The sequence below is a fragment of the Salmo salar genome, chromosome ssa22, assembly GCF_905237065.1.
Source record: "Salmo salar chromosome ssa22, Ssal_v3.1, whole genome shotgun sequence".
NCBI lineage: Eukaryota > Metazoa > Chordata > Actinopteri > Salmoniformes > Salmonidae > Salmo > Salmo salar.
Window position 1 is genome coordinate 8,756,484 of NC_059463.1, and position 27,356 is coordinate 8,783,839.

The 27,356-nt window shown below is 41.1% G+C and overlaps 1 protein-coding gene across 1 annotated transcript; it reads right to left on the reverse strand.

Annotated features, from left to right (window-relative positions):
- Positions 1-4,936: 4,936 nt before the first annotated feature.
- On the reverse strand, positions 4,937-24,396 carry LOC106582715 (plakophilin-1). The gene is made up of 13 exons (XM_014166076.2): positions 23,663-24,396; positions 17,122-17,219; positions 15,488-15,969; positions 15,241-15,382; positions 14,940-15,147; positions 11,001-11,160; positions 10,442-10,559; positions 9,993-10,172; positions 9,614-9,784; positions 9,269-9,422; positions 8,649-8,835; positions 7,423-7,507; positions 4,937-6,147 (listed from the first exon to the last, which is right to left on the reverse strand). The coding sequence occupies exons 1-13, from the start codon at positions 23,853-23,855 to the stop codon at positions 6,073-6,075; spliced, it is 2,253 nt and encodes a 750-aa protein (XP_014021551.2). The 5' UTR covers positions 23,856-24,396; the 3' UTR covers positions 4,937-6,072.
- Between the last annotated feature and the right edge of the window lie 2,960 nt (positions 24,397-27,356).

Here is a 27,356-nt window from a genome sequence, read left to right on the forward strand (position 1 = left end):
CGATGTATACCATGCGTATCCCGTACATACGACTAATACAACTAAGCATACAAAATTACTATTTAGACATTTTACGACTTCTGGTGTGTTCTTAATTCAATCTGGAGTGCCAGAGTGCACACATAAATTCAGAGGGTTGTCAGATTGTCCGTTTATAAATTCAGACCTCTCGGAGCACACACTGGACGCTCTGGCCGAGGAGTTGGGTTGGTTTGAGCGTACTGGCCTTACAATGGCAGTCAAGCACCGAAGCTAATGTTGGATAGCTTGCTAGCTACTTCCAGACACAAATGAGACCACTCTGACCATTTTACTCGCCCTAGCAGAGCTGGTTAGGCAGTTTTCATGTTATCCAGAGAGTTCAATGTTTGTAAACAATGTAAATGTAAACAAACACATGGTTAAAACTATAATTTTTATATTATTGCATCCATAGCTCGGTTTATGAATTTAAGAGTGGTTTATTTCTCCAGGCCCATCCCTCAGATTTTTACCAAAACAGAAGCGTGGTGACTGCTTTGTTATTGTTTCAGCTAAGGACCGTAGCTTAAATGTAAGGGTTAGGCTTTGGTAAATGCATAGCAGTTAACTATGGGTTAGCATACCGCTGTCTGCCGCCATTCATTTTCTGCCAGTTAAATATACTGCCTAGTTCATAATTAGACAATGAAACACTGGAGGTGGAAGAATGACATCACAGGGTGGTTCTTCACAAGATCCAGACAGTACATTGCACTCCTTCAGCCTTATGTCTTTGTGACTGTACCCATGACACTGTACCCATGGCTGAGTTGGTGGGAACCTGAAACATCTATTCTTCTAAGGATTAATGCCAATGGCATTAAAATCCCAACCACACCTTCCTTGATGGTCATAATTGACAACCTGGCTGCCAGTGCCAAGCCTCACAAGTGTCAATCATCCTGCATTTTTTGATACTGTGTTTTTGTACTTGTACACCATGTGAGAGTAGCTATCGTATTCTTTGTACGCAAATAATATACACTACAGTTCAAAAGTTTGGGGTCACTCAGAAATGTCTTTGAAAGAAAAGCTAATTTTTTGTCCAATACAATTACATCAAATTGATAAAAAATTCAGTGCAGACATTGTTAATGTTGTAAATGACTATTGTAGCTGGAAATGGCAGATTTTTTTATGGAATATCTACATAGGCGTACAGAGACCCATTACCAGCAACCATCCCTCCTGTGTTCCAATGGCACGTTGTGTTAGCCTTTTAAAATGATAAACTTGGATTAGCTAATTGATCAGTAGAAAACCCTTTTGCAATTATGTTAGCACAGCTGAAAACTGTTGTTCTGATTAAAGAAGCAATAAAACTGTCCTTCTTTAGACTAGTTGAGTATCTGGAGCATCAGTATTTGTGGGTTCGATTACAGGCTCAAAATGGCCAGAAACAAAGAACTTTATTCTGAAAGTCGTCAGTCTATTCTTGTTCTGAGAAATGAAGGCTATTCCATGCGACAAATTGCCAAGAAACTGAAGATCTCGTACAACGCTGTATTCTACTCCCTTTACGGAACAGCGCCAACTGGCTCTAACCAGAATATAAAGAGGAATGAGAGGCCCGGTGCACAACTGAGCAAGAGGACAAGTACATTAGAGTGTCTAGTTTGAGAAACAGACACCTCACAAGTCCTCAACTGGCTGCTTCATTAAATAGTACCCGCAAAACACCAGTCTCAATGTCAACAGTGAAGAGGCGACTCCAGGATGCTGGCCTTCTAGGCAGAGTTTTAGTCCAGTGTCTGTGTTTTTTTGACCATCTTAATCTTTTCTTTTTATTGGCCAGTCTGAGATATGTATTTTGCTTTGCAACTAGAAGGCCAGCATCCCAGAGTCGCCTCTTCACTGTTGTTCCTTCAAAAACAAGGACATTTCTAAGTGACCCCTAACTTTTGAACAGTAGTGTATCTCACGCTAAAAGGTCAAACATTACCCACCGCCATTCCATATAGATTACCTATAGTTTATTTTAACAAAACGTGTCCACAAATCTATAAATTCAAAGGAACCACACAATTGTTTGTTGTTACCATACAAATATCGGTCTCGCTTTAAATTATGTGCAGTTTATAAAAGGCTTCATAAAGCCTTCATAAACACTACATACATGTGTCACAAGTCATCTATAACCGTATGTCAGGCTCTATAAAGGTTTCCTAAATGTGGCATAACTGTGTGACATTACCAACATGCAGTACCTCCAGCAGGCAGAGAGGCATTCTAGACTATTCACAGCCCTGTGAAATGTTCAATGTAACTGCACTGCTGGACTTTTTTAAACTTAATGTATTTGTATTGTTTTAAAAATGATCTATGGTTTTAACATGTCTTTAATGTTTATTTGTTTTAGCTGTTAGTGATAATTCCATAAGTGTTAACACATTTGCGTTTGCATCATTAAGCCTTTATGTATGTGTTATGAATGGCCAAAGGAGTCTGACTTTATAGTAAGTATAGCGTCATATGATACAAGGCATTTATGTGTTATAAATACCAAAGGGGTCTAACTTTAAATTAAGTACAGCATTATGCGATATAGAGTCTTAGCAGATGTTATTGCGGATGTAGCGAAATGCTTGGAATGGATGTGTTTGAATGACAGAAGGTGTCTCACTTCTAACAAATTATAACAGGACACTACATACATTCTGCTGATTTATGAAGGTTCTCTCATGATCCACAGGTTACTGTAGGGAGTTAGAGGTATTTAAATGGTTTAGTGGACCTGCAAAGTGTGTGTGTGTGTGTGTGTGTGTCAGAGCCATGATGATTTGGATTAATTCAACCTGAGACTATCGCACCAGGTATTCCTCTTCTGTTCCCATGCTGGAGACCAGGGCTTGATTACAACCTGTTACAATGATGCCAACATTTGTTTGGCTCATCTTTCAGTAGGGGAGGGGGTGAATGTGTCAAAGACCTGACTGGGCCCAGCACCGCATGGTATGGCTCATTATATTGTTGAGTGTGTGTTTGTTTACTGAGGAACATGTAGACAGCCAGAAGAAAGCCACTTTGAATTTCCTTATGTTGGGGGCTTTCATCAAGGTGTTTCATGGTGTAACATCATCCCCAGGTTATTGCACACAGCACACATACGCCTGGAATATCAACCATTCAAAGTTGGCCTTAGTGGGAGTGACCATAGAATTCTATGTTAGTGACCTTACTGAGTAAAGTATTTGTCATCCTTTGCTAGCAAAAACATTCTCCCTCATCGTCACTTGTCAACACAGCCACAACGTCATAGTTATGGCTAAACCCTGCCCATTTACACAATTTATCTTCTTAAAATTACATTTTAAACCTAACCCAAACTAAAGAAGGCCAACTTCAATGCGTTGGTCCAACATACCTTTCACGCATTTGGGCAGAAGTTTCTGTGAATGAGATTACTGTAGGTGTAATGTGACTGACATGACTTCACTTTAGAGTGTGTGCCCTCCTTCAGCACAACATGTCGTCCTTTTTAAAGCACGTTTAGATTATATTTAACATAGTGACATTCTACATTTATTACACCCTTCATAAAACATGACATACGGTTATAGATGCTTTGTAACATGTTTATGTAGTGCTTATGGAGGTATTATGAAGGCTTTATGAAGTCCTTGTTTGACCAAGTGGGTATCGGGAGTCGTCTCTGTGTCTCGAGACTTTGAGACTATGGCCGGGATGCAATCCAACGTGTGTTGTAGTGTGCTTGACATTTATTGCTATTTTTCCATTTTGAGCCGGCATCTGCAGCGTTTACCGTGAACGCGATCTCTGTGAATGTCAGGAACATTGCATTTAAAAAGGCACATTGTCAACAGCGCTTTCACCCGATAACTTGTATTGAATCCCGGCCTATGTTAACACACCGAGTTTAAGCCTAAGCATTAGCTTGGGAAGGTAAGACAAGTCTTCCGATCCCTGCCAAGGTTACTCATCACAACATGCGTGCATTGCTCACCACACTACCTCATAAAATAATGTTCACCTGGTGTCAGTTCCGTTGCCCCCTAATATATTTTTCATTTCTGGAATTTCTATTCTCATGTTTCAAACACATTTGTCTTCAGGCTTCACATAGTTGCATTCCCCAATTGCTGATCTACTACCTCTGCCAATAGTTGTTATGGTTCTGTTAAGTATAGCATGTACTCACACGAGTACTGGTATGTATCATCAAACGTGAACTTGGGAAAAAAAAACACTAAGCTAACAAGCATAAAGAGTTCTCATGAACAAATGTTTTGAAAATATACTTTATCCATTATCCAATGAGTACAGAACAGCAAATATCTTTGGTGATACATTACACTTACAATACCTCATCTGAATTTAAATACACAGTAGTAACCAGTTTCCCAGCAACCTTTTTATGAGAGTAAAGTACATGTTGGATAAAGAATGTCATGACATGCCTGATGGAAACAGAACATTTTTCTGTAAACTTTCCAAAAGTTGACAAAACACGCTAGACAAGGTGGGATCTTTTTGTGTCGGTAAAATGAATTATGCGAGAAATGTCGGTGGAAACGCGTTTATGCGCAAATATTGATATAATAACCATCATATCGAAGTAAACTTGGAGTCACGCGATGACATGTGTGGTCCTTCCATTACGACTCATCGAGAAAGCACACAGTTTATTAGGCTACAGATTAAATAAATTGAACTTCACGGGGTGGTGAAAGTGCAAGGTAATAAGCTTGATGCTCCTTTACAATAATTATTGAGGGTCTTACTCTGGTGACATGATCAGTGATGCTTGGCTGCAGTTTGACAAATACAAATAATTTTGCTCTTTTGCCCATAATAATCTCATCATGTAGCCTATACGTGGCTAGAGAGCACGTGCCAATACCAGAGTGGACAAACTCCCTATATAACAAAACAAAAATTGTGAGAAAACCATATGTAGATTTCAAAATGCAATGGAAAACCATTTAACTTGTATTTTTATTAGGTACATGGGAATTTAAAGCAAAAAATATTTGTATGTGCACTACGTCATCACACACACAGCCTTTTATCTGCAACAAGTCAATTTGATGGAAACACATTTCTGGTTGGAAAATGTGCATATTGTTTTTATGCAGATTTTTGAATATTTGCATGAAAATCTGACGCCAATTAGATGGTGACCTAGCTAGTGACTAAAATGTCAAGTGACAAAAAAAAATACAAATCTAAACCATTTAGTGATGGACAAAAACATCGATGTAGCAAACATGCTTAAAGTATGAATGTACCATATGGAGGAGCACAGTAGCTACACAAGGTTAAACATCGGTGACATCACAATATGTCCATTTTGTGATGTGTACGTTTTTCTATATATATTTTTTCGATTCTGTGGAACCCAGAGTGGCATGCTGGATCAATTAGTTAGCCAGCTAACCTTGATAAGCAACCAGAAATAACTATTGATTTTCTGGTTCATTAAAAAGCTAAACTTAGATATGTTTAATCAATTTGACCATGCCCATTTCAAACTTGTTATATATTCAGGCAAGTTAGCTGGCTAACTCCTTGATCCTGCTTTGTAGTATACCCTCAGGACTACCTGACAAATAGTGGCAATTGTTACTGAGTGGACTATCCTGGCTAGATAAATACAATTAAATGAAATGAGTTACATCTGATCATTTCAGTAGCCTATGTTAGCTTTTATGCTATCAACCATAATTGCCATGCAAGCAAAGGGGCCCTATTCAAGCAATCCCAGTAACCAGGTATTATCAATACAAAATCATCATGTTCACAGTGGAAAAACAGAAACAAATGATTTCTAGTAAACACAAAAGAGCCTAGAAAATAACAGAAAGATAAGTGCAAGATCAAACCTTTATACTGACGTAAGATGAATGACACAACTAAACATAATGGCCAGGTATTCTGATTAGCTATAAATTGTTTTAAAAATCTAAAGTAAAAATGTTGTAATCAGATTAACTGGACCCAATCTGATATGTACCGTAGTAGGTTTATTAGGTCCACAAGTTCATTAGTACATTCGGAGGTTGTGCCAAGAGATCCATGCCAGTTGTCTGGTTACTCAATGACCTGCACAGACCGATGAGCCGCGCTGGTGATGTCGTTCACAAAGGAACCCTTGTTCATCCCTTGCTGTAGGAAAAAATTATTAAAATAGACATTAGAGTTCCCCCTTGATACTGACTTTTTCCCCCCCTTGACAAAATAATAAGTTATGGCATAGTTACAGTTACTAGCTCACAGCAGGTTTCTCACCAAGTGTTGCCCAAGTGAAGCTGAAATGTCAAGCAACTGATGGAAGAGATCAAGACCCAACTATAGTCATTATCAGTTAAAGGTTAAAAGACAAGGGATAAGATGTCCTAGGTCTGCAGAGCCTAGCACTGTCGAACCGGTTTCTCTAGAGTCCTTGGCTGTACCATTTCAGCACCCCTATTTATTTATTTATTTTTATTTCACCTTTATTTAACCAGGTAGGCTAGTTGAGAATAAGTTCTCATTTGCAACTGCGACCTGGCCAAGATAAAGCGTAGCAATTCGACACATACAACAACACAGAGTTACACATGGAATAAACAAAACATACAGTCAATAATACAGTAGAACAAAATAAAACAAAGTTTATATACAGTGAGTGCAAATGAGGTAAGTTAAGGCAATAAATAGGCCATGGTGGCGAAGTAATTACAATATAGCAACTAAACACTGGAATGGTAGATGTGCAGAAGATGAATGTGCAAGTAGAGATACTGGGGTGCAAAGGAGCAAAAATAAATAAATAAATAAATAAATACAGTATGGGGATGAGGTAGATAGACAGATGGGCTATGTACAGGTGCAGTCATCTGTGAGCTGCTCTGACAGCTGGTGCTTAAAGCTAGTGAGGGAGATATGAGTCTCTATGGTTCCTGTGCATCTTTTTCAGGTGTACAGAATACCACCAAACAGAACAAAACCTCTCCATCCGTCCTCCACTGTTTTGGATAATTACCTCACTGGGGAGTGGATTAGGTTCACAGAACTGAGGAAATAACCTCGACACACCCTCGACACACCCCACCCAGTCGAGTACAGACAGATACTGTGGATCTCTATACTGTGTTTTCACAACATAAAAAAAAGAACCAGCAGAAATAATAGCAACTACCTTCAGGGAAGGGGTGATGAGTCATCACACAGATTACCGTATTTGACCTGACTGAGCCTGCCTATTCAGATTGTCCTTTCTATTGCCTCCATTGTAAAACCCACCCAATCACATGTTGTCTTCGCTTTCATTTGGTATTGAGGAGTAAACTGGTAGATAAAATGCATATCTGACAAAAGAGGTCAACATCTGCAACAGGGATATCACATTGCATCTGACAAAAACAGAATTTGTTTGAAATATCAGCCCAAAATTGGTACCTTTTTCAGGAAACTCTGTACGTCCTTCTCTGACCAGAGGCTGTAGAGGAGCACACCAGCAGCTTTGCTGGCCTTTGGGAAATCCCTATCAAGAGAAAGAACAATCCATGTAAGACTGGGGTATTCTTTCTATTATACTCAAAACCTCTGTTATCTGGGTTCTTTAGAATATCCCCAAAGTGGCTGCCCACAACTGTTAGATTTTTAAACATTTTTCTTTATATAGTATTGTATATTGCAAACTGCTCTAATGTATTGTCCAATAGTTACAGTGAACCACGGAAATGTCTTCTGCCCTAGGCAGCACACACACAGTTGAGACGAGCACAGGGTCAAGCTGCAGTGCCCCTGGATGGAGAGCATGTTGTAGGGTTAAGGGCCTTGCTCAAGGGCCCAAAGGTAGGGGAATGGGAGGGGATTATTATTTAATTTTTTTGACAGTTTTAAACACAATACAACCACACATGTGGATACAGTACAATGCCATTCAAATCATTGAGGATGACAAAAAAGTTCAAACACGTATTTCCATTGTGGTCCTGTTGAAAATACATGAAAAAATAAATACACACAAGATTATAACACGAAAACAAAATACATTTCAAATACATCTCATCAGTAGGGAGGAAACAGTAAAAGGAATAAAATAGATGACCAAGTATGTGCAGTTTTAAAGCGTTGTTCCCATAAAACATTTCTTAAGGTTTACCTTAAAACTCCCTAGCGTAGGGATGGATTTTATACGGATTGGTACACCATTCCATTCCTGTGCACCTGACCAGTTAAGGAAAGAGCTTTTTTCAGCTATGCTTCTATAGTGCACCGGTCTGATATTGGCAAAACTGGCAACAACAAAAAAAATGAGTCTCAAATGAAATTAAAATAACCAGACAGGTAACTGGGGGCAAGACCATGTGTAACTTTAAAAACCATTCACAGTTTGATTTTCAACTGGAAGCCAGTTCAGTTCCCTGGAAATATTAGGACCAATGTGCATCCTAGGGCTGGGCATGAGTATAATTCTCATCAGTTTATTTTGGGCGGTTTGAAGTTTTTCTTTCAGATTTGTTGTTATGTCACTGAACCATGAGATACAAGCATAGTCATAGTGGCACTGGATCAGAGATGCTGCCAGGGTCCTCATAGTCTCTGTATCCTTGAGGATGTGAACCCAGCAGCCCGGCCAACATTAAATTTTGCAATACAAAATATTGACCAGACCTTACCTGTTCTTGCTCAGGTTGTTAACTGAGTTGACCAGCTTGTTGGTCAGCAGGGGTTTCCCCAGCTCAGGCTCCTTCATCAGCAGACTGTGGCTGGTTTGGCACACCATGGCCAGGGTGTCGTCACACGGCGTCTCTTCCTTGGTCCATGAGCTGAGGATGCCAACTAGCTCTGGTAGGGTCTGTCGGGCTTCAGACAAGACACATCCCATTAGGTCATTCACCTCCAGCAAACACACTCTATGAAGTGTTGCTAATTCAACCACAAAATGTTAAAAGCTAAAACAACCAAAAGGTCAGGTGTGAATTAAATGTTTAATCCTCTCTGAAGGGAAGGGGAAAGTGAAGGGAAAGGGTATAGCTAGTCAGTTGCACAACTGAATGTATCCAGCCGAAATGTGTCTTCCGCATTTAACCCAAGTACCCAACCGCTTACATAGAATCAGAGAGGTGGGGGAAGGCAGCCTTAAAATACCAGGAGACAATTTGCATAAACTGGCCCTGCGAGATGTTTGCTCTCAATGCAAACTACACAATCATTGAAACAAGGTTGCCTCCGACCAAACATTCTAGGTTCCATCTGTTCTACAAAGAACAGGGCTATGATTGGTGTCCATGCTCACCCATGGTGCTCTGAAGGCGTTGGTTCTTGGCCAGGTTCCCTACCAGAGACACAGCAGTTTTCTGGAGGCTGGGGTTGGAGGATTGCAGCAGGGGAGAGATGTGAGGCAGGCCGTTCAGCTTCTGCACGATGCTCTGGCTTATCACACTAGATACCTGTGGACACAGAGATGAAGACATTATGAAGGGTTTATAAAGCATATTAAGTTAATTGGGACCATGATGTGAAGGTTGTTTTTTTTCTACACACATTTGGTGCATGTTTTTCTCTATACATTTATTGCATTTAAAATACTTTTTGTGTGAATAAATAATGAAATAATCAAAATGATGAGTGTTGTTCATACAATGCCATTGTTAGCAGTGAGGTTCTGCAGGGCTCCAGAGCAGGCCTCCAGGGTCTCTTCTCTCTGGCTGGACCCCAGCAGAGAAAGGTAACTCTGCATGGTCTTAGAGTGGAAGAGCCAGCCTGCTCCTTTAGGGTTCTGCTCCTCTATCACAGGGTAGTCAAAGTGACTCTACAAGAGTAAAAAGAGGAGGACCAAGTTATTATCAATCATCAGATTTTTTTAGGTGATGGAAAATATACGACGGAAGTTGATGTACATGTAATTGCAGTGTGTAATGATAAAAAGTGTATAGTTCATTCAATATGATATGTTGTTAGTGTGTATCCGTCTCTCTCCGCTCTCCCTGGATTTTATTTGACCAATATGCCTGTCTCACCTCCTGCTCCTGGACCTTGCTGCTCTGTGGGCTGAAGCACCCAATGGGGCCGGTCTCACTGGGGGTGTTGGCCCTGCTGGGGGTCCTGGCCAGGGCAGTGATCCTGCTGAAGAGGGCCGGGGCTTCACTCTCCAGCTGGAAGCTCAGGTTGTGCAAGACACACACACAATTTTCCACAGACTGACACAGACAGAGGCAAAGTATTAAAGGGTTGGTTAGCTTAGCATGTACTGTATCTCTATTGTAGCACACACATGTTCATAGTATGATCCATCCAACTCCAAGTTAGAAAGTAGGTACCAACAAATATGTAACCATTGGAGAAAATGTATTCCATGAAACGTTCACATGCAGTTAGAGCTAGACTTTCTATAATAATAATTATATTCCATTAATTCAACATTACTTGTTTAAACTTTATTTTAAGTAATTCAATGTTCCATGCTCACCTTGTCATCTGGCCTCTCTGCAGCCACACAACGTTGGACGTAACTGACCAGAGAGTCGACGAGGCCTCGACAGTTACGCATGGCCTGCCTGTTGCCTTGAGTCGCACAGCTCAGGTTTCTGTTGGGACAGTCGGGGAAAATGAAGTTAAACTGGTCTTGTCATACATCAGGTAGTGGCAGTTCAGGCCAGCATTGTATAGTCTGACAGTGGATAACAATACAGACTAGAACAAAACAGTACTTTCATCCATGAGTGACAGTAAGAATTTGTATTATGCTATTCACCCAATCCTCTGAGATTGGCACAGACACAACTTAAGAAGCTAGGAGTAGTATCGAGAGTAAGCTACAGGTTCAGCCAGCACAGTGCCACTGGAACAAATTTAATTAAGCGCGTCACTCAATGCCAAAACAAGCGTAGATGGTACCTGGGATCTGTCATCATTAGCCCCTCCCATTGCCAGTTCATAAATCTGTCTCTCTAACTTCCTGGCTAACTGCCAGTATTGACCTGTGCAATGTGCACTCCTGGTCTACAGCATTGATTGATGCGTCTCACCGTAGACATGCCGTAGCATGGTAGAAGACCTCTGGGTCCTGGTTGTTGTTTGTCTCATCTCCAGTGTATGGTACTACCACAGTCTCAGTCAGGACAGGCAGAGCACTACGCACCAGCTCTGGCTTCAGACTGTCTGCAGATGACAGGTTCCAAAGGAGACCTGAAGAGAAAGGACAAAGTTGCAGTAGTTCAGTGGTAGTAGAAGCAGCAGTTGTTCAAATAGCTGGTACCTGCTACTCATGTGGCATTATTACCATTGATCTTAGCAAGCTCAACACAAACAATAAATTCAACACAAGCAATACTAGATAGCCAACACAGTGCGCATTGATCAAACTTATGACACGGGCACGGCGTGTACTACCCACAGCATAACTAGAAAGAGAGCAAAAGCTTGCGCACCCTTCGAGTCCCCACGACCAGGGTTGACACGAAATACGAGGTGTTTAATTTTCACTTAACTACAGTACAGCTCTGTCATTGTCACTAATGTTGCCGCTACCGTCTCTTATAACCGAAAATAACTTCTAGACATCAGGACTGCGATTACTCACCACGGATTACCAGAATCCTTTTTTTCCTTTCACGTGTCTGATGAGCCCGACGCGAAGGATATACTGCTTTCTCGGGAACAGGCCCAGATCCCTGTGATTTGAGTGAAGGCGGAGAAAAAGGGGCCGAAGGTCGGGCTGCCTTCTGAGAATTGGTAGGCGATCGAATAAACCCCCACTTCCTTCCATTCTGCTAGCAAACGTGCAATCTTTGGAGAATAAAATCAATGACCTACGCGGAAGATTAAACTAGCAATGGGACATTAAAAACTGTAATATCTTATGCTTCACAGAGTCGTGGCTGAACGACGACACTATCAACATACAGCTGGCTGGTTATACACTGTACCTGCAGGATAGAACAGCGGCGTCTGGTAAGACAAGGGGCGGCGGACTATGTATTTTTGTAAATAACAGCTGGTGCACGATATCTAAGGAAGTCTTGAGCTATTGCTCGCCTGAGGTAGAGTATCTCATGATAAGCTGTAGACCACACTATCTACCTAGAGAGTTTTAATCTGTATTTTTCATAGCTGTTTACATACCACCACAGTCAGAGGCTGGCACTAAGACAGCATTGAATGAGCAGTATTCCGCCATAAGCAAAGAAGAAAACGCTCTTATAGCCGGGGACTTTAATGCAGGGAAACTTAAATACATTTTACCAAATTTCTATCAGCATGTTAAATGTGCAACCAGAGAAAAATAAATTCTGCACCACCTCTACTCCACACACAGAGACGCATACAAAGCTCTCGCTCGCCCTCCATTTGGCAAATCTGACAATAATTCTATCCTCCTTACAAGCAAAAATTAAAGCAGGAAGCACCAGTGACTAGATCAATAAAAAAAGTGGTCAGATGAAGCAGATGCTCAGCTCCAGTACTGTTTTGCTAGCAAAGACTGGAATGTGTTCCGGGATTCCTCCGATGGCATTGAGGACTCCACCACATCAGTCATTGGCTTCATCAATAAGTGCATTGATGATGTCGTCCCCACAGTGACCGTACGTACATACCCAAACCAGAAGCCATGGATTACTGGCAGCATCCGCATTGAGCTAAAGGCTAGAGCTGCCGCTTTCAAGGAGCGGGACTAACACGGAAGCTTATAAGAAATCCCGCTATTCCCTCCGACGAACGATCAAACAGGCAAAGCGTCAATACAGGACTAAGATCGAATCGTACTACACCGGCTCTGACATTCGTTGGATGTGGCAGGGCTTGCAAACCATTACAGACTACAAAGGGAAGCACAGCTGCGAGCTGCCCAGTGACACGAGCATACCAGACGAGCTAAACTACTTATATGCTCGCTTCGAGGCAAATAACACAGAAACATGCATGGGAGCACCATCTGTTCCGGGAGACTGTGTGATCACGCTCTCCGCAGCCGATGTGAGTAAGACCTTTAAACATGTCAACATTCACAAGGCCGCAGGGCCAGACGGATTACCAGGACGTGCACTGCGATCATGCGCTGACCAACTGGCAAGTGTCTTCACTGACATTTTCAACCTCTCCCTGTCCAAGTCTGTAATACCAACATGTTTTAAGCAGACCACCATAGTGCCTGTGCCCAAGAACACTAAGATAACCTGCCTAATTGACTACCGACCCGTAACACTCATGTCTGTGGCCATGAAGTGCTTTGAAAGGCTGGTCATGGCTCACATCAACATCATTATCCCAGAAACCCTAGACCACTCCAATTTGCATACCGCCCCAACAGATCCACAGATGATTCAATCTCTATTGCACTCCACACTGCCCTTTCCCACCTGGACAAAAGGAACGCCTACGTGAGAATGCTATTCATTGACTACAGCTCAGCGTTCAACACCATAGCACCCTCAAAGCTCATCAAGAAGCGAAGGACCCTGGGACTAAACACCTCCCTCTGCAACTGGATCCTGGACATCGTGACGGGCCACCCCCAGGTGGTAAGGGTAGGTAACAACACATCCGCCACGCTTATCCTCAACACAGGTAGCCCTCAGGGGTGCGTGCTCAGTCCCCTCCTGTACTCCCTGTTCACTCATGACTGCACGGCCAGGCACGACTCCAACACCATCATTACATTTGCCGATGACACAACAGTGGTAGGCCTGATCACCGACAATGATGAGACAGGGAGGAGACCTGGCCTTCCTCTGACACCGCTTGGTATAGAGGTCCTGGATGGCAGGAAGCTTGGCCCCAGTGATGTATTGGGCCATTTGCACTACCCTCTGTAGTGCCTTGCGGTCAGAGGCTGAGCAGTTGCCATACGAGGCAGTAATGCAACCAGTCTGGATGGTCTCGATGGTGCAGCTATAGAACCTTTTGAGGATCTGAGGACCCATGCCAAATCTTTTCAGTCTCCTGAGGGGGAAAAAGGTTTTGTTATGCCCTCTTCACGACTGCCTTGGTGTGCTTGGACCATGTTAGTTTGTTGGTGATGTGGATACCAAGGAACTTGAAGCTCTCAACCTGCTCCACTGCAGCCCTGTTGATGAGAATGAGGGCGTGCTCAGTCCTCTTTTTTCCTGTAGTCCACAATCATCTCCTTTGTCTTGATCACGTTGAGGGAGAGATTGTTGTCCTGGCACCACACAGCCAGGTCTCTGACCTCCTCCCCCTCTTTGACACCTCTGCTACTCTCTGTTGTTATCATCTATGCATAGTCACTGTAATAACTCTACCTACATGTACATACTACCTCAACTAACCGGTGCCCCCGCACATTAACTCTGTACCGGTACCCCCCTGTATATAGTCTCGCTATTGTTATTTTACTGCTGCTCTTAATTACTTGTTACTTTTATTTCTTATTCTTATCCATATTTTTTTAAACTGCATTGTTGGTTTGGAGTTCGTAAGTAAGCATTTCACTGTAAGGTCTACACCTGTTGTATTCGGCGCATGTGACTAATACAATTTGATTTGATTCATATTTATCAAAGATACTGTAGCTATGTACTGTTGCTAGTCAAAAACCAGGGTAAATATTTGATTACACAAGAGCCAGTTGATTAAACACAGCCTCTGGAAGACGGAACAATAGTGAGAGCAGGCTGGTCTAGCCTCCAGAACAGACTATTGTGAGATGTCTCATCTATCAAGTTCCCCTGGCACAAAGCAGCACAAAGAGAACACTGGTGTGACTGACAGCGGGATCTGATCAGGATTAAGGGGAGCGTGTTTAGTGAGAGTGTTTCCCTGTGCTCTACGGCACGAATACATTTAATGTAAATATGCATGTTTTGGCATCAGAAAGCAACACAAGCGTGTTTCGCTTTCATACCCGCTTGCATTCACACTGGGACACATGTCTGCAAAGCGTCAGCATTCTGTAATGTCACTAGACGGAGAAGTGTTGTGTACAGAAATAGAATAGTGTTCTCTACCTGTGAGTTGTTTCTGTGTCTCGGTAGAGTCTGTGTCTCGGAGCAGGGCCAGTGCCTCAGTGATGCCACCACAGCGCTGGACGACCTCCTTGTTGTCCGCATCTTTAAAGGCCAAGTTCCGCAGGGCGGCGGAGGCAGTCTGTTGGACCTGGGGACTGGGACTCCTAAGCAGGTTCACCAAAGGGGGGATCCCTTTGAGCCGCAACACCTGAGAGACATGTAAAACTGTTAAGACATCCTAATTCAGGACAGGACAGAGTTGTTTAATCCTGGTCCAAGAGACCCAGATGCGTGTCCACACCTCCTGCTTGGCCTTGTCCTCTGAGTAGGTTGCGTGTTGGATGAAGGAGGCTCCACAGAGCTGGTAGTTCTCATCTCCACTGGACAGGTACTCCACCGCCTCCTTCATGGTTATATCAGCGATCTGACCATTACCATTAATCCTGTTGGGAAAAGCACATACACGTATCAACACCTGTTCACAAACATTTGAAATGCAACTCATCAAAGCCCAAAGCAGCATTTACACACTCACTCATTCCACTCACCCCGCTTCACCCTTGCTCTTGATCCCTGATATCTTGGACTCAGCCATGGAGAGGTTTGAGGGTGCCCTCTCAATACGACCTTGGCTGCTGGTAATCTGGCCGCTACTTTTCGTCTGACGCGTGCCAATCAACTGGCTGTTCCTTTTCTGCACCTTATTGCCTTTGACAGCGACCTGAGAGGAGCTGTTGCCATTGGAGATGACCTGACTGCTGTTCCTCTCGGTCAGGAAGACGCTGGACCTGTTGGGCTGGAGCTGCCGGGCGGGGGCTGAGGACTGCAGTTGCTGCTGCGTGGTGGTGGTGGTAGTAGTAGTGGTGGGGAAGGGGGCCAGGTCAGGCACACTGCGGCTGCTGTTGTGCTTGCCTATGGTGGGGCTGAGAGGGAATCGTCTCTCCCACTGGCTGGAGCTGCTCATGTTCCTCTGGACCGTAGATTCCTTAGAGGCCACGACCCTTTGCTTGGTGCTTTTCTCATAGCTGAGCTGCAGGACGAAGGAATTTAGTAAATGCTAGCAGACACAAAGCAGGAATATTGCAACACTTTCAACTTCATTCCAAAATCATAATACACACAAAGGCTTAGACCCACTTTGGGTGAAGATAAATACAGTGTACTGCATTTAATCAATCTACTGTTATTGATAACTATTCTAGACTTGTCTAATTGGCAGAGGGCAGTGGGAAATCAGAACTATTCATATACGATTTGTAGTGGGCACCTTTCCAGAATAAGATTTATGTTACATAAACAGTTGCGATAAGCATCATCATGACGGGACAGGACAGGCCGAGACACACGACATACAAACAGAACGTTTTGTGAATGCTTGTTTTTCTCACCGACTGTGAGTTGTGTGAGATATAATTTGTAAATAATGTGTTAGAAATGGTTTACAGACAGTAGTAATTAGTAATAGTATTAAGTAAAAGTAAGGGTAATGTGTGACGATAATTTACAGTTTAATTAATATAATATGTTCAGTGTCAATATGGATTTCTTTCTCTCTTTGTTCATGAACAAGAACGAGGGCCTCCAGAGCTCGGTTGAGGTGGAAACTTGGCATGGACCAGATTTCCGTTTGGAGTACTCATCATGCCTCACCTGTGTGAGGTGGATAAGTGAAAGCACATGATTGAGACAAAGAAGTCAGTTTCAACAATGAGTCAGGTGCCATTATGGGAGGATGCCTCACTTTTCTCACTTGTGCTGGAGAGAAAGCTGAACAACACTCCCCAGATTTCTGGAGCAATAATGACTGGGCAGTATCTCACATTCACACCCAGTCCTGTGGTTAGTCAGTAATCTCCAGCACCTGGTTACACCTGACTCAGACTCTCATGTTCACATACATTGAGTAGCTGGCCATGTGAGATATGGTTCTGGGTTCCGAGAATAGTCTCAGATTTACTACCCCATGATGACCATGGCACTGCTTTCATATTAATATCCACTGCGCCTAAAGCTGTAAAAGAGATTTTAGGGGATTTTTGTTGATCACCACTGAACCATAATTTATCCTTAAATGATATACTGATAAATACAACTGATAACCCAAGCAAAAATATGGGACAATGTTCTGTCTTTGTATTTAAAACAAAAGGGAATGTGATGTGAAATATGAAAAGCTTCATACCGTTTTTGAGAGGCCATTTGTACCATTAAAGAAGGCACCTCCATTGAGACTGGTAGGTGACTTAAAGGAGTCAGCGAATATGTTGATGTACACAGGACCTACGGAGAAAAACAAGAGATTGTAAATGGCTCTTAAAATCTGTTAATATTAGTTATCACTGTAAAATATTGAGTGTGAGAAAAGAGACACTGTTTATTGCTTTGGTGTGATTAAATTGAGGGCTTGAGGAAGCAGGTTGGAAAAACATGGCAAACATAATTACGGCATCTCTCATCACAGTGCATCTCGTAATGTGAGCTTGTAAGCTGTAATGACTAATACGTTTGAAATCTTTAATCACATTACAAGATGCACTGATGAGAGATGCAGTAATTATGTTTTGCCATGTTTTTCCAACTGTCAAACATTAAATGTGTTTTGGTGGGACAAAATGCATTTTCGAACATGTTCCATATGAGCCTGCCAACCAAGTATTATACCCATTTGCTGTTTTGACAAAAACAAATGATTGGTATTGTACTGTTAACATCATTGTCATGCCATCCACAGTGTCTTATGCTTTCAGATAATAAACAGGGAACTTATGCATTCTAGTGAAATATGTATTGTAAGTCGCTCTGGATCGGTGTTAGGCTTAATTCAGAACTTTGGAATTGACTCCCATTCAACTCATGAATTGAAATTCAAATCTAAAGTATTTCTGGAGCAATAATGACTGGGCAGTATCTCACATTCACACCCAGTCCTGTGGTTAGTCAGGAGGTATAACTTGAATTTGAATGACATGAAGTAGAATTTAATTCAGTGCAATTCAAATAAATTCCACTCAGTCATAGAACATGAGAATTTCATTGAATCTGACAAGTCACACTTCCAGATACCAAAGAACATTTCACTTTTCTCTGGAAACAATGTTCATAAACTATTTTAAGTGCTTAGAATACCCAATTATGTTTCCACCAACCATTTCATTTCTTAGACTTCTTTTGAAGGCCTCAGGGTCAACATGAGGGTCAAACTAATGCATTCTTGGAAAGGTAGTATTTTCCCCATATTGATTTTTCTTTTTAAATAACATACAACATTCACATTCAGGTTTTGTTTTCCTTGATCATTCATTTTAAGAGTTTCTGAAAATCAGTTGTTTCAACAATATTTTATTTGCATATAATGACATGTTTGATGTTATGTACATTACAGTATGTATATTTCTTTATACAACGTGTGGGTCTAATCCTGAATGCTGATTGGTTAAAAGTGCATTCCAGCCGGTGTCTATTCCACAAGTTACCACCTCCTAAATCTAAGACATTAAAATGCCTATTTACACTGCTCCATCTGACCGTGCAATCCACGGTCTCATCAGCCCAGCCAGGCAATTTATAAACTTGATCTCCACTATAAAAAGCATCTAGACATTATCTCAATTTTTTTTGGAGACTAACATTTAGTTTTCAACAGCGGAGATTTGTATATACTTTGCTGTCTGTCTTTCCAACATTTGCAACATTGTTTCAATATTCAAATTCGATCTCCAGCTGTCCCATAGTAAGGAACGTGTCGGGAGTCAGGAAGAAACAGCCAGGCAATGTTTCTCAGCTAGTCGAAACCATGAATCAGCTGGCATAATTTTTATGGATATATATACAAAGAAATGTCAATTGAAAAAAGGTCAAACGAAATGAAGTGCAGCTAGTTTGCAGTCTTTCCAGCTTCAGTTTGAAGTGATTGCGTTAGCTGTGTTGTTGGCTAGCTCCTCTGAACAACGGTGTTCTGATGAGTGAGTACATTTTCTATGCCAGGCGAAATTGCGCCTAATTAGCTCATTGTTATGGATGTATCCAAATAAATGTCACTAGAAAACAGCTTAAACAAATGCAGCTACTTCGCTGTTATTCTGGCTGCACTTTTAATGTGACTATAAGTTAGCCGTAGTTGGCTAGCTAGCAAGCAAGCGATAAGAACGTTGCCAGCCAGTATGGTAATGGAACATTTAGAACGAACGACTGGATACAGTTGTTCGTTCTAAAGATACATAACAAGTATTTTTGTTCCATAGATACAGAACAAAAATACTGAAATACTGGGTTGTGTCGAATGACCAGCCGGCTTGGGTAGCAACTCCAGATTTGTATCAGGACTATATCTTGTGGAAGGATGAAATAGTATGAATAAATGAATCAACATTTAAAAAATTATGAAAACATTTTAATCATTATTAGAATATGTTGGTAACCCGTTGTATAAAAGTGATAATGCCCTCAAAGACGATGTTTGGAGGATATATCGGCACGGTTTGCCGGCCCTCAACAACACCCCCATGCCAATATATCCTCCAAACACCGGCTTCTCTGGCATTATCACTTAAATAGGGTACACCTAATACAGAATAGCAGAGGCATTTGAATTTCATTGAATTTCACTGAATTCAATTCTATTTCCTTTCATTCTTATTATAATTGCAACTGTGTGCGCTGTTTACTACTTCAATTCAAGTTCACATTCAATAATTGAATTGGAATTTATGAGGCATTCTCAATAAAATTCGGATTTGAGCCCAACCCTGCTCTGGATAAGAGTGTCTACTAAATTACTCCAATGTAATGTAAAAATGGTTCGGCTATAGTACTTAAGTAAAATAATTGATTATTTGTTGTATGTTTGTTCATACTTGTCTTGAACTTGCTTTCTTGAAATTGTTTTATGGTGAGAGCTCTGGTGAGTAAGATTTACAATGTAGGCTACTTATTATAATAAATACAGTTGAGTAAGATTTACAATGTCGGCTACGTAGACAGTTAGTGATGGAGAACATTAGCTATAGTCAATTCTCAATTTCCTTTTGAAAATGTAGAACAGGCCTGAGTGGTGTGGACATCATTCTATGGGTGTGGACATGGCCTTCCATGATGTGCAACGGGGTGCTCATTGCAAATGTATTGAAGCGGCAAAATTAAAATTGGCCTCTGATGTTGATTTTAATGACATTTTCATAAAATGAAATTGAGTAATAATACATCAAATGTATTCTAATTAGTGGAGAAAATAAAAGATTTAGGGCGCTGGTTCAGATGTGCCAGCACAATGGCATAATGGAGTGCATGATAATCCAGCATCCTGGCATTGACATTTCCGACAGCTTTTGCAGCCCTTAGCGTTGCACAGTACACCGAAACGTCTGTACTTTTTCGACACTACAACATGAAAAACAGTTTGGTGCTAGAATTTTGTTACATTTGATAGATGAACCGAAAGTATCTCACATTTGGAAACCAGTATAATGTATTGAATTTATTCGAATATTTATTAATTTGCCAAAGTTTATCATAAAACATTAACATAATGCATCAGTGATTCATATTCCCTGCAACTTTCTGAAGAGGCAACGGCACAGGAATGCCCCAGTCTCTGTGTGTGCGGTGCGTATAGCCATTTGCAATGCTAATGATAACCGTCTTCGGGTAAAAGGAAAGGCGTTCTATCTACTACAAAGTAGCCTATGCCTACCTGGCAGAATCATGATTATTTGCATCAATCCAGATGGGCATTTGTTTTGCAAACTCCATTGTGTGTGTGTGCGCTACCGAAACACTGCTAACCAAACAAAAGTGGTGCATGCTCACTTCAATTAAAGCTGCAATATGTAACTTTTTGGGAGCCCGACCAAATTCACGTAGAAATGTGAGTTATAGATCTGTCATTCTCATTGAAAGCAAGTCTAAGTTTCGATGGTACAATGATTTTCTACACTATACTTGCTTGGTCACATATTGTAGATCTCTTTTCCATCTTCAAATTAATTGGCACACAAAGTCTGTGTCATCATTTTGAAAAGCTCCTGTTTGTTAGTAGGATTTCTGAGAAAATCGGATAATTTACATGGAAGCTTTATTGTCTCCCAACTTTAATTCGGTTGCATTTTCCTAGATTCTCTTGTTGAGTGTCCCACACAATATCAATTCTATTGCAGTTTTTCAACTGGTGCTCTATCCAAGGCAGGAAGACACTACTGCCATATTCTCATGGAAGAACTGGGACATTTTCAGCTTAGAGGAATTGTGTACAGATCCCTGCAACATGGGGCTGTGCATTATCATGCTGAAACATGAGGTGATGGCACGGCAATGGGCCTCAGGATCTCATCACGGTATCTCTGCGCATTGAAATTGCCATAGATAAAATGCATTTGTGTTCAAAGTCCGTAGCTTATGCCTGCCCATACCATAACCCCACCGGAACCATAGGGCACTCTGGTCACAACGTTGACATCAACAAACCGCTCGCCCACACGACACCATACACACGGTACAGTTGAAACCGTGATTCATCCGTGAAGATCACCCTTCTCCAGCGTCCAGTGGCCATCGAAGATTAACATTTGTCCACTGAAGTTGGGTACAACGCTGAACTGCAGTCAGGTCAAGATCCTGTTGAGGATGACGAGCACACAGATGAGCTTCCGAGACAGTTTATGCAGAAATTCCTCGGTTGTGCAAACCCACAGTTTCATCAGCTGTCCGGGTGGCTGGTCACAGATGATCCCACAGGTGAAGAAGCCTGATGTGGAGGTCTTGGGCTGGCGTGGTTACATGTGGTCTGCAGTTGTGAGGTCAGTTGGACGTACTGCCAAATTCTCTAAAACGACATTGGTAGGCTTATGGTAGAGAAATAAACATTAAATTCTCTGGCAACAGTTCTGGTGGACAGTTGTGCAGTCAGCATGCCAATTGCACGCTCCCTCAAAACGTGAGACATCTGTGGCATTGTGTTGTGTGACAAAATGGCACATTTTATTGTCCCCAGCACAAGTTGCACCTGTGTAATGATCATGCTGTGTAATCAGCTTCTTGATATCCCACCAGTCAGGTGGATAGATTATCTTGGCAAAGGAGAAATGCTCACTATCAGGGATGTAAACAAATTGATGCACACAATTTGAGACAAAATAAGCTTGTGCATATGGAACATTTCTGGGATCTTTTATTTTAGCTCATGAAACATGGGACCAACACTTCGCATGTTGCATTTATATTTTTGGTCAGTATATGTTGCCTGTTGTTTTCCTTTAGATAGGTAACCAACAAGACTAATATTTTAGGTGAACAAAAACTGTGGCTAGCTTTTCTTGACATGGCTAGGGTTATGTAAAAGCCTATGTTAGAATGACCATCTCCAGTTTAAAGTAATTTTGAAATGATCCTTGTTCTCAATCAATTAGCTAAATAATGCAACTCCTGGGGTCTGTTGGGATTTTTTAAAGCTTGATAACATGACATTTTTAACCTTTTCAAGACATTTGTTAAGGTGATTCATGTAGTAGTAGTTCAACAAAAGTGGTTTGTTTATAGATAGATTTCTGCCACTTAGGTCACATTGCTTATTAAATATAATGGCATATTGTTGAAGACTGGTCCATTACTCACAAATCCACAATATGTTTTATTATAAATGGCAACAAAAATTCAACAGTAATATCCCCTTTCCAAAATCTGATTCAGTATTGGCGACTATAATGGATTATTATGTTGAAAAGAAGCAGGGTTCCATGCCCCAATTTTTGGGCATCCATTCTAATAGCAATTAATACATCCCAAAGAGTATCTCTTACAAATGTAAGGCTTAAATCCACTGGGTAACAGTTTCATATCAAGGTGATATTACATAAATCGTAGCGTAATGTAAAAGCCTATGTTAGTTTAAGGTCATATTCAGAGGAAACAAGCCATGTTCTCAAAATATTTGCTATATATGGTAACTCCTTGGGTGTGTTGGCATTTTTTTTAACATAACAGGTTTTTAACCCTTTAAAGACATTTGTTGAGGTGATTCATGTAGTAGTTCAACAATATTTGAGTGGTGTACAGGTTGATTTCAGGTGTTTCCTGGTCATTTCTTCCACTTTAGGCAGGTTGGCTATGAAATATAAGACTGCTCCAGTGCTACTTACAAATACACAAGATTTGTATTATATATGGCTACAAAAAGTCAACAGTAATATCACATTTCTAAAATATGATTCAGTATTTGTGGCCGTACATTGGTTTGTGTAAAAAAATAAAAAAAATAGGGGTGCTTCTAATATCAATTAATACATCTCAAAAGAGCAATTCTAACAAATGTGAAGCTTTAATCGCTCTGTACAGGTTTCATAACTTTTTGACGTTACTAAGCAGGAGTACAATGAGGTAAAGAAAGTCATCAATAAGTCGATGTTTGTATTGGTTCAATACTAAAGGATTCGAAATATATATCAGTTGGCCTAAATATATGTTTATTTTGATATTAAAATGACAAATGGTGCACTTTGTTAACTTAACAGACTTTACAAAAGTGGAGTTGCTGATATTTTATTTGTGCGGTTTTCCTATTTGACAATGAATACGCTAAATCATTCACAACAATACACATGTAAAAACAAAAAAAGAAACCATAACCAGATTGGACTTTAGGTCAAATCAAATAGCATACAAATAACTTATTAGGCTATGTTTCTATAATAATAATAATAATAATAATAATAATAATAATGACCTCTGCTTACTCGTTGGGGATGTCGTTGGCGACGACACAGATCCATTTTTACTGTACTTCGACTTTCCCCTCTTGATGGTTTGCACCTGATCCAAGACTCGCTGCTGTTTGGACCGAAGTTTTTTATCAGAAGGCAATGCAAGAGATGTCTCATCCACATTCCCGATGGACATGGCCGATTTCAACGGGTCCATTGTCATCATGAAGGTCCGTTTCCAGCTGTAATTCGAAAAATGCGACGGTCCGTTCCTAGGTCTGTACAGGTGGCGTTTGTACGTGCAATCTAATATACAACGCACCTTGCCCTACCCTGAACAACGAACCACGCCCATTATAAAGCAATAACACGGTTGTGAATGAAGTAAGGGTTCATTTTACGAGTAAATATTAGTCTTCCTGTGCGGCTGCCGACTGAAGATTCTGTAGAACAGGGGTCTTCAACCTTTTCTTGCCCAGGGACCCCCTCCCAGGCAAACCGGCAACCCAGGCAATAATATGTTAATAACAATATGCTCAATAATAACATTTGATAAATGAACTGAATTCACTAGTGATCACTGCATTCATCATAAGACTGTTTAAGGTAGCCAACATCCATGATGTGATCTCCACCCAAGACCAGACCCAGAGCAAGGTAGAGAGTTCAGTAATCAAATAGTCTGGCAACTGGTTGAATTAATAATTATGCTCTTCACCCTTTTGACCCTCAAGATGTTCATGAATAGATCATTCTGTACCGTCTTATTCAATAGCTCTCAAGCCGGTGACACACGTCTAACAAAGCGAGATAGACAAGGCTAGGTGTGATAGACAATCAGATTTTATATGAGGAACATGTGAGAGCAAAGGTCAGACTCTGGAGCATGGATATAAGCCTTCACAGAGTCTTTTGTAAAAACACTCTCCCAAATGTGATATTGAATATGGTGAACCTATTTGTCTAATGATTCTTATCTCTTTATGACAGTTGATCAAACAGACCCTATTTTGAAGAACAAAGGCTGTGAGAATACCCTGGGAAAATACCCAATTGTCAGATTATATGCTGTTAGGCCAGGCAACTCCTCTTCACTGGCAAAATGCTCTGGTGTAGACAAAACAAAGCAGCACCACACCCATGGGCACAGCTTAGCGCCCTAGGGCAGTTATTGCTATGGGTGGTGGCCAAACTCCACCTGGCAATCTGCACCAAGCATTCATTTCCCACCTCAAGAAACCCTAAAATGGAATTAGGTGTTGATGTTCAGACATGTTAAATTACTTATTAGAGCAGAGTTTAACTTTTGTGTTGAAATAACAACACTTCTATCCTTCAATCATACTTTCTATGCACACTCACGGTTTGTAGTTTCCAGAAGTCAGTGGTTGGCTATATGATTACCTTGTAATAAACCCAAATGTCAGTGTAAACAGAGAAACGATACCTATATATGGTAAGTAAATATACAAAAGGTCCGTATTTCTCTTAAAGTTGAAGATCTTTGTGTGTAAGTGTTTGCATTTCCAGCAAAGACTATACCACAGATGGGAGACATCACATGGTTAATCTTTGAAAGGTATATCACATGGGTCACCTTATCTTGCCTGTCTATTTGTTTGGTTTGCCATTAGAATTGTATTGCTATCCTCAGGTGGTCAGTATCTGCTACGTGTGCAACATTGCCCTCTAGTGGTAAAACGGTCAATTAGAACCACAAAGAAATTGAGATATCTTATACCGCGCGACTCCAAAGTGAATGGTGCACTGTGACTGGAATCGAACCCACAACCATTGGTGTTGCAAGCGCCATGCTCTACCGACTAAGTTACTAACTAAGCTTAGCAGATGATATGAACAGAATGTCTGAAAGACTGTAGGCTCTTCCAAAGCTGCAGCGTCAATGTGTCATTGAGTGTTGATTCCCATGTGGCTCAGTTGGCAGAGCATGGCACTTGCAACACCAGGGTTGTGGGTTCGTTTCCCATGGGGGATTAGTCTGAAAAAGTATGCACTCACTACTGTAAGTCCTTTTGGATAAGAGCATCTGCTAAAATGACAAACTGTAAAAAAAATCTAAGTGGATTGTCATTCATTTGCAGATCCTAAGAAGTAATCACACTATAACACAGTTCACATAAATCCAAATATTAGTATAGATGATTTATTATTTACAATCATGTCCTTCAATTGTCAATAACAATCCATATAATCAAGTGGATTGAATACTGCCTGAAATGTTACCATGGATTGTTAGTAACTATAGCTAATATTGTAGAGTTCCATTTCAACCAAGATGATTCAAAGGAGTGCCAAAATACATTTAACTAGCCCACATCTGTGAAGATAATTGAATGGATCTATGTGTAATATAAAAAACAAATTATTCAGTCTTTTCCCATCATTAATTGCACTAAACTGAACCCCTGAAAGAAGCAGGACAGGGTTACAGTTCTGTGCTTTTAAATTGACGATCTCTGCATATGCAGCAATGGTTGTACTGGCCTTCATTTTACAGTACATTCAATTACAAGGTAGGTACATTAAAAGCTTTATCTTGCTAATCAAGTGCAGGTACCCAAACAACTTGATCTTCTCAACTATGTGAATCGTTACAAGTGTGCATTGATTGGTTACCACATCAATTTGTTAATGTGATAAATAACTCATTAGACCAAATGACTTGATTAAATCAACAGTTTCTAAAAAAAAAACCACACTACACAAGACAAGCGAATGCGTTCAAATCTCCCCCTTTGGGACAGTGCAGCCACTGCTCAAGAGATCTGATCATCAACCTCCAACACGTCTATGAAATAAAAGCCTACTGTACAGCTCAAGAGGGGAACTGTGCTTTGTCCCCCACAGTCCATTTGAAAAACTGGCCATATCACAGGAGCTCTTGTCCTGCAGGGCACTCGGATGCTGAATTCCAAATTGACCCTTAAGACTCAACTCCTTAGACACTCCTGCTGATCTAAGAGGATTTGGATAGGTGGAAGCAATATGGTACTAGTTCCACCCATCCAATCAGAAGACAAAGCTACTACAGCAATGCATCTACCTATCCAAGCCTTTCAGATCAACAGGAGTGCCTAGGGTGTAAGGGCTAGGGGGATCAATTTGGAACTTAGTGTAATATTCACAACTGAACAAAACATGGGCTTCACTAAAAGCAGACGTCATACACCGTCCCTGAGTTGTGCTAAAGAGGCTCTAAGCTGCTATGCACTGTAAAGGAATTCATGAAAGAGGAAAGAATTGGTCCCACCAACACCCTGAGTGGTGGAATGCAAGCCAGACCTGAGGAACCTCCTAGCGCCAATGCAATCCTCAGGTCTGGACTATAGGAAAGATGTACGTTAAGAATGTGTTTATCACCCGATTGTCTCATGGCCAATTGTCACGAGAAGCTGTCATTGTTCGAGAGGGAAAATGAGTAAGTGCGGCGCAATCCAAAGATTGTCGAGTGGAATTTACAGATGCACAAAGTTAAAACTAAACAAAACATAGCAGCTAAGCACATGAGCAAAACCACTTCAAGAAATGTCCTTTTCTTTTGGTTCAAGTCATTAAGTCAAACCTTATGCTGCATGCTTCTACTGCAGTGAATCCTCACTAGCATAAAGTACATTCAGTCGATGCAGACAGACAAGTCCCAGGACCTCTTTAAAGCTGGTATCCTTAAAGGTGAAACTGCCACATCCATTTGCAATATTACAACAGC

What these genes read in the sequence shown, in the direction of transcription:
- LOC106582715 (XM_014166076.2), bottom strand. Translation starts at nt 23,855, where the DNA reads ATGATGACAATGGACCCGTTGAAATCGGCCATGTCCATCGGGAATGTG. An exon ending in CAAATGGCCTCTCAAAAACG is followed by an intron (nt 15,970 to 17,121) that starts GTATGAAGCTTT and finishes TTCGTCCTGCAG; the next exon opens with CTCAGCTATGAGAAAAGCAC. An exon ending in ACGCCTTCAGAGCACCATGG is followed by an intron (nt 8,836 to 9,268) that starts GTGAGCATGGAC and finishes TCTTGTCTGAAG; the next exon opens with CCCGACAGACCCTACCAGAG.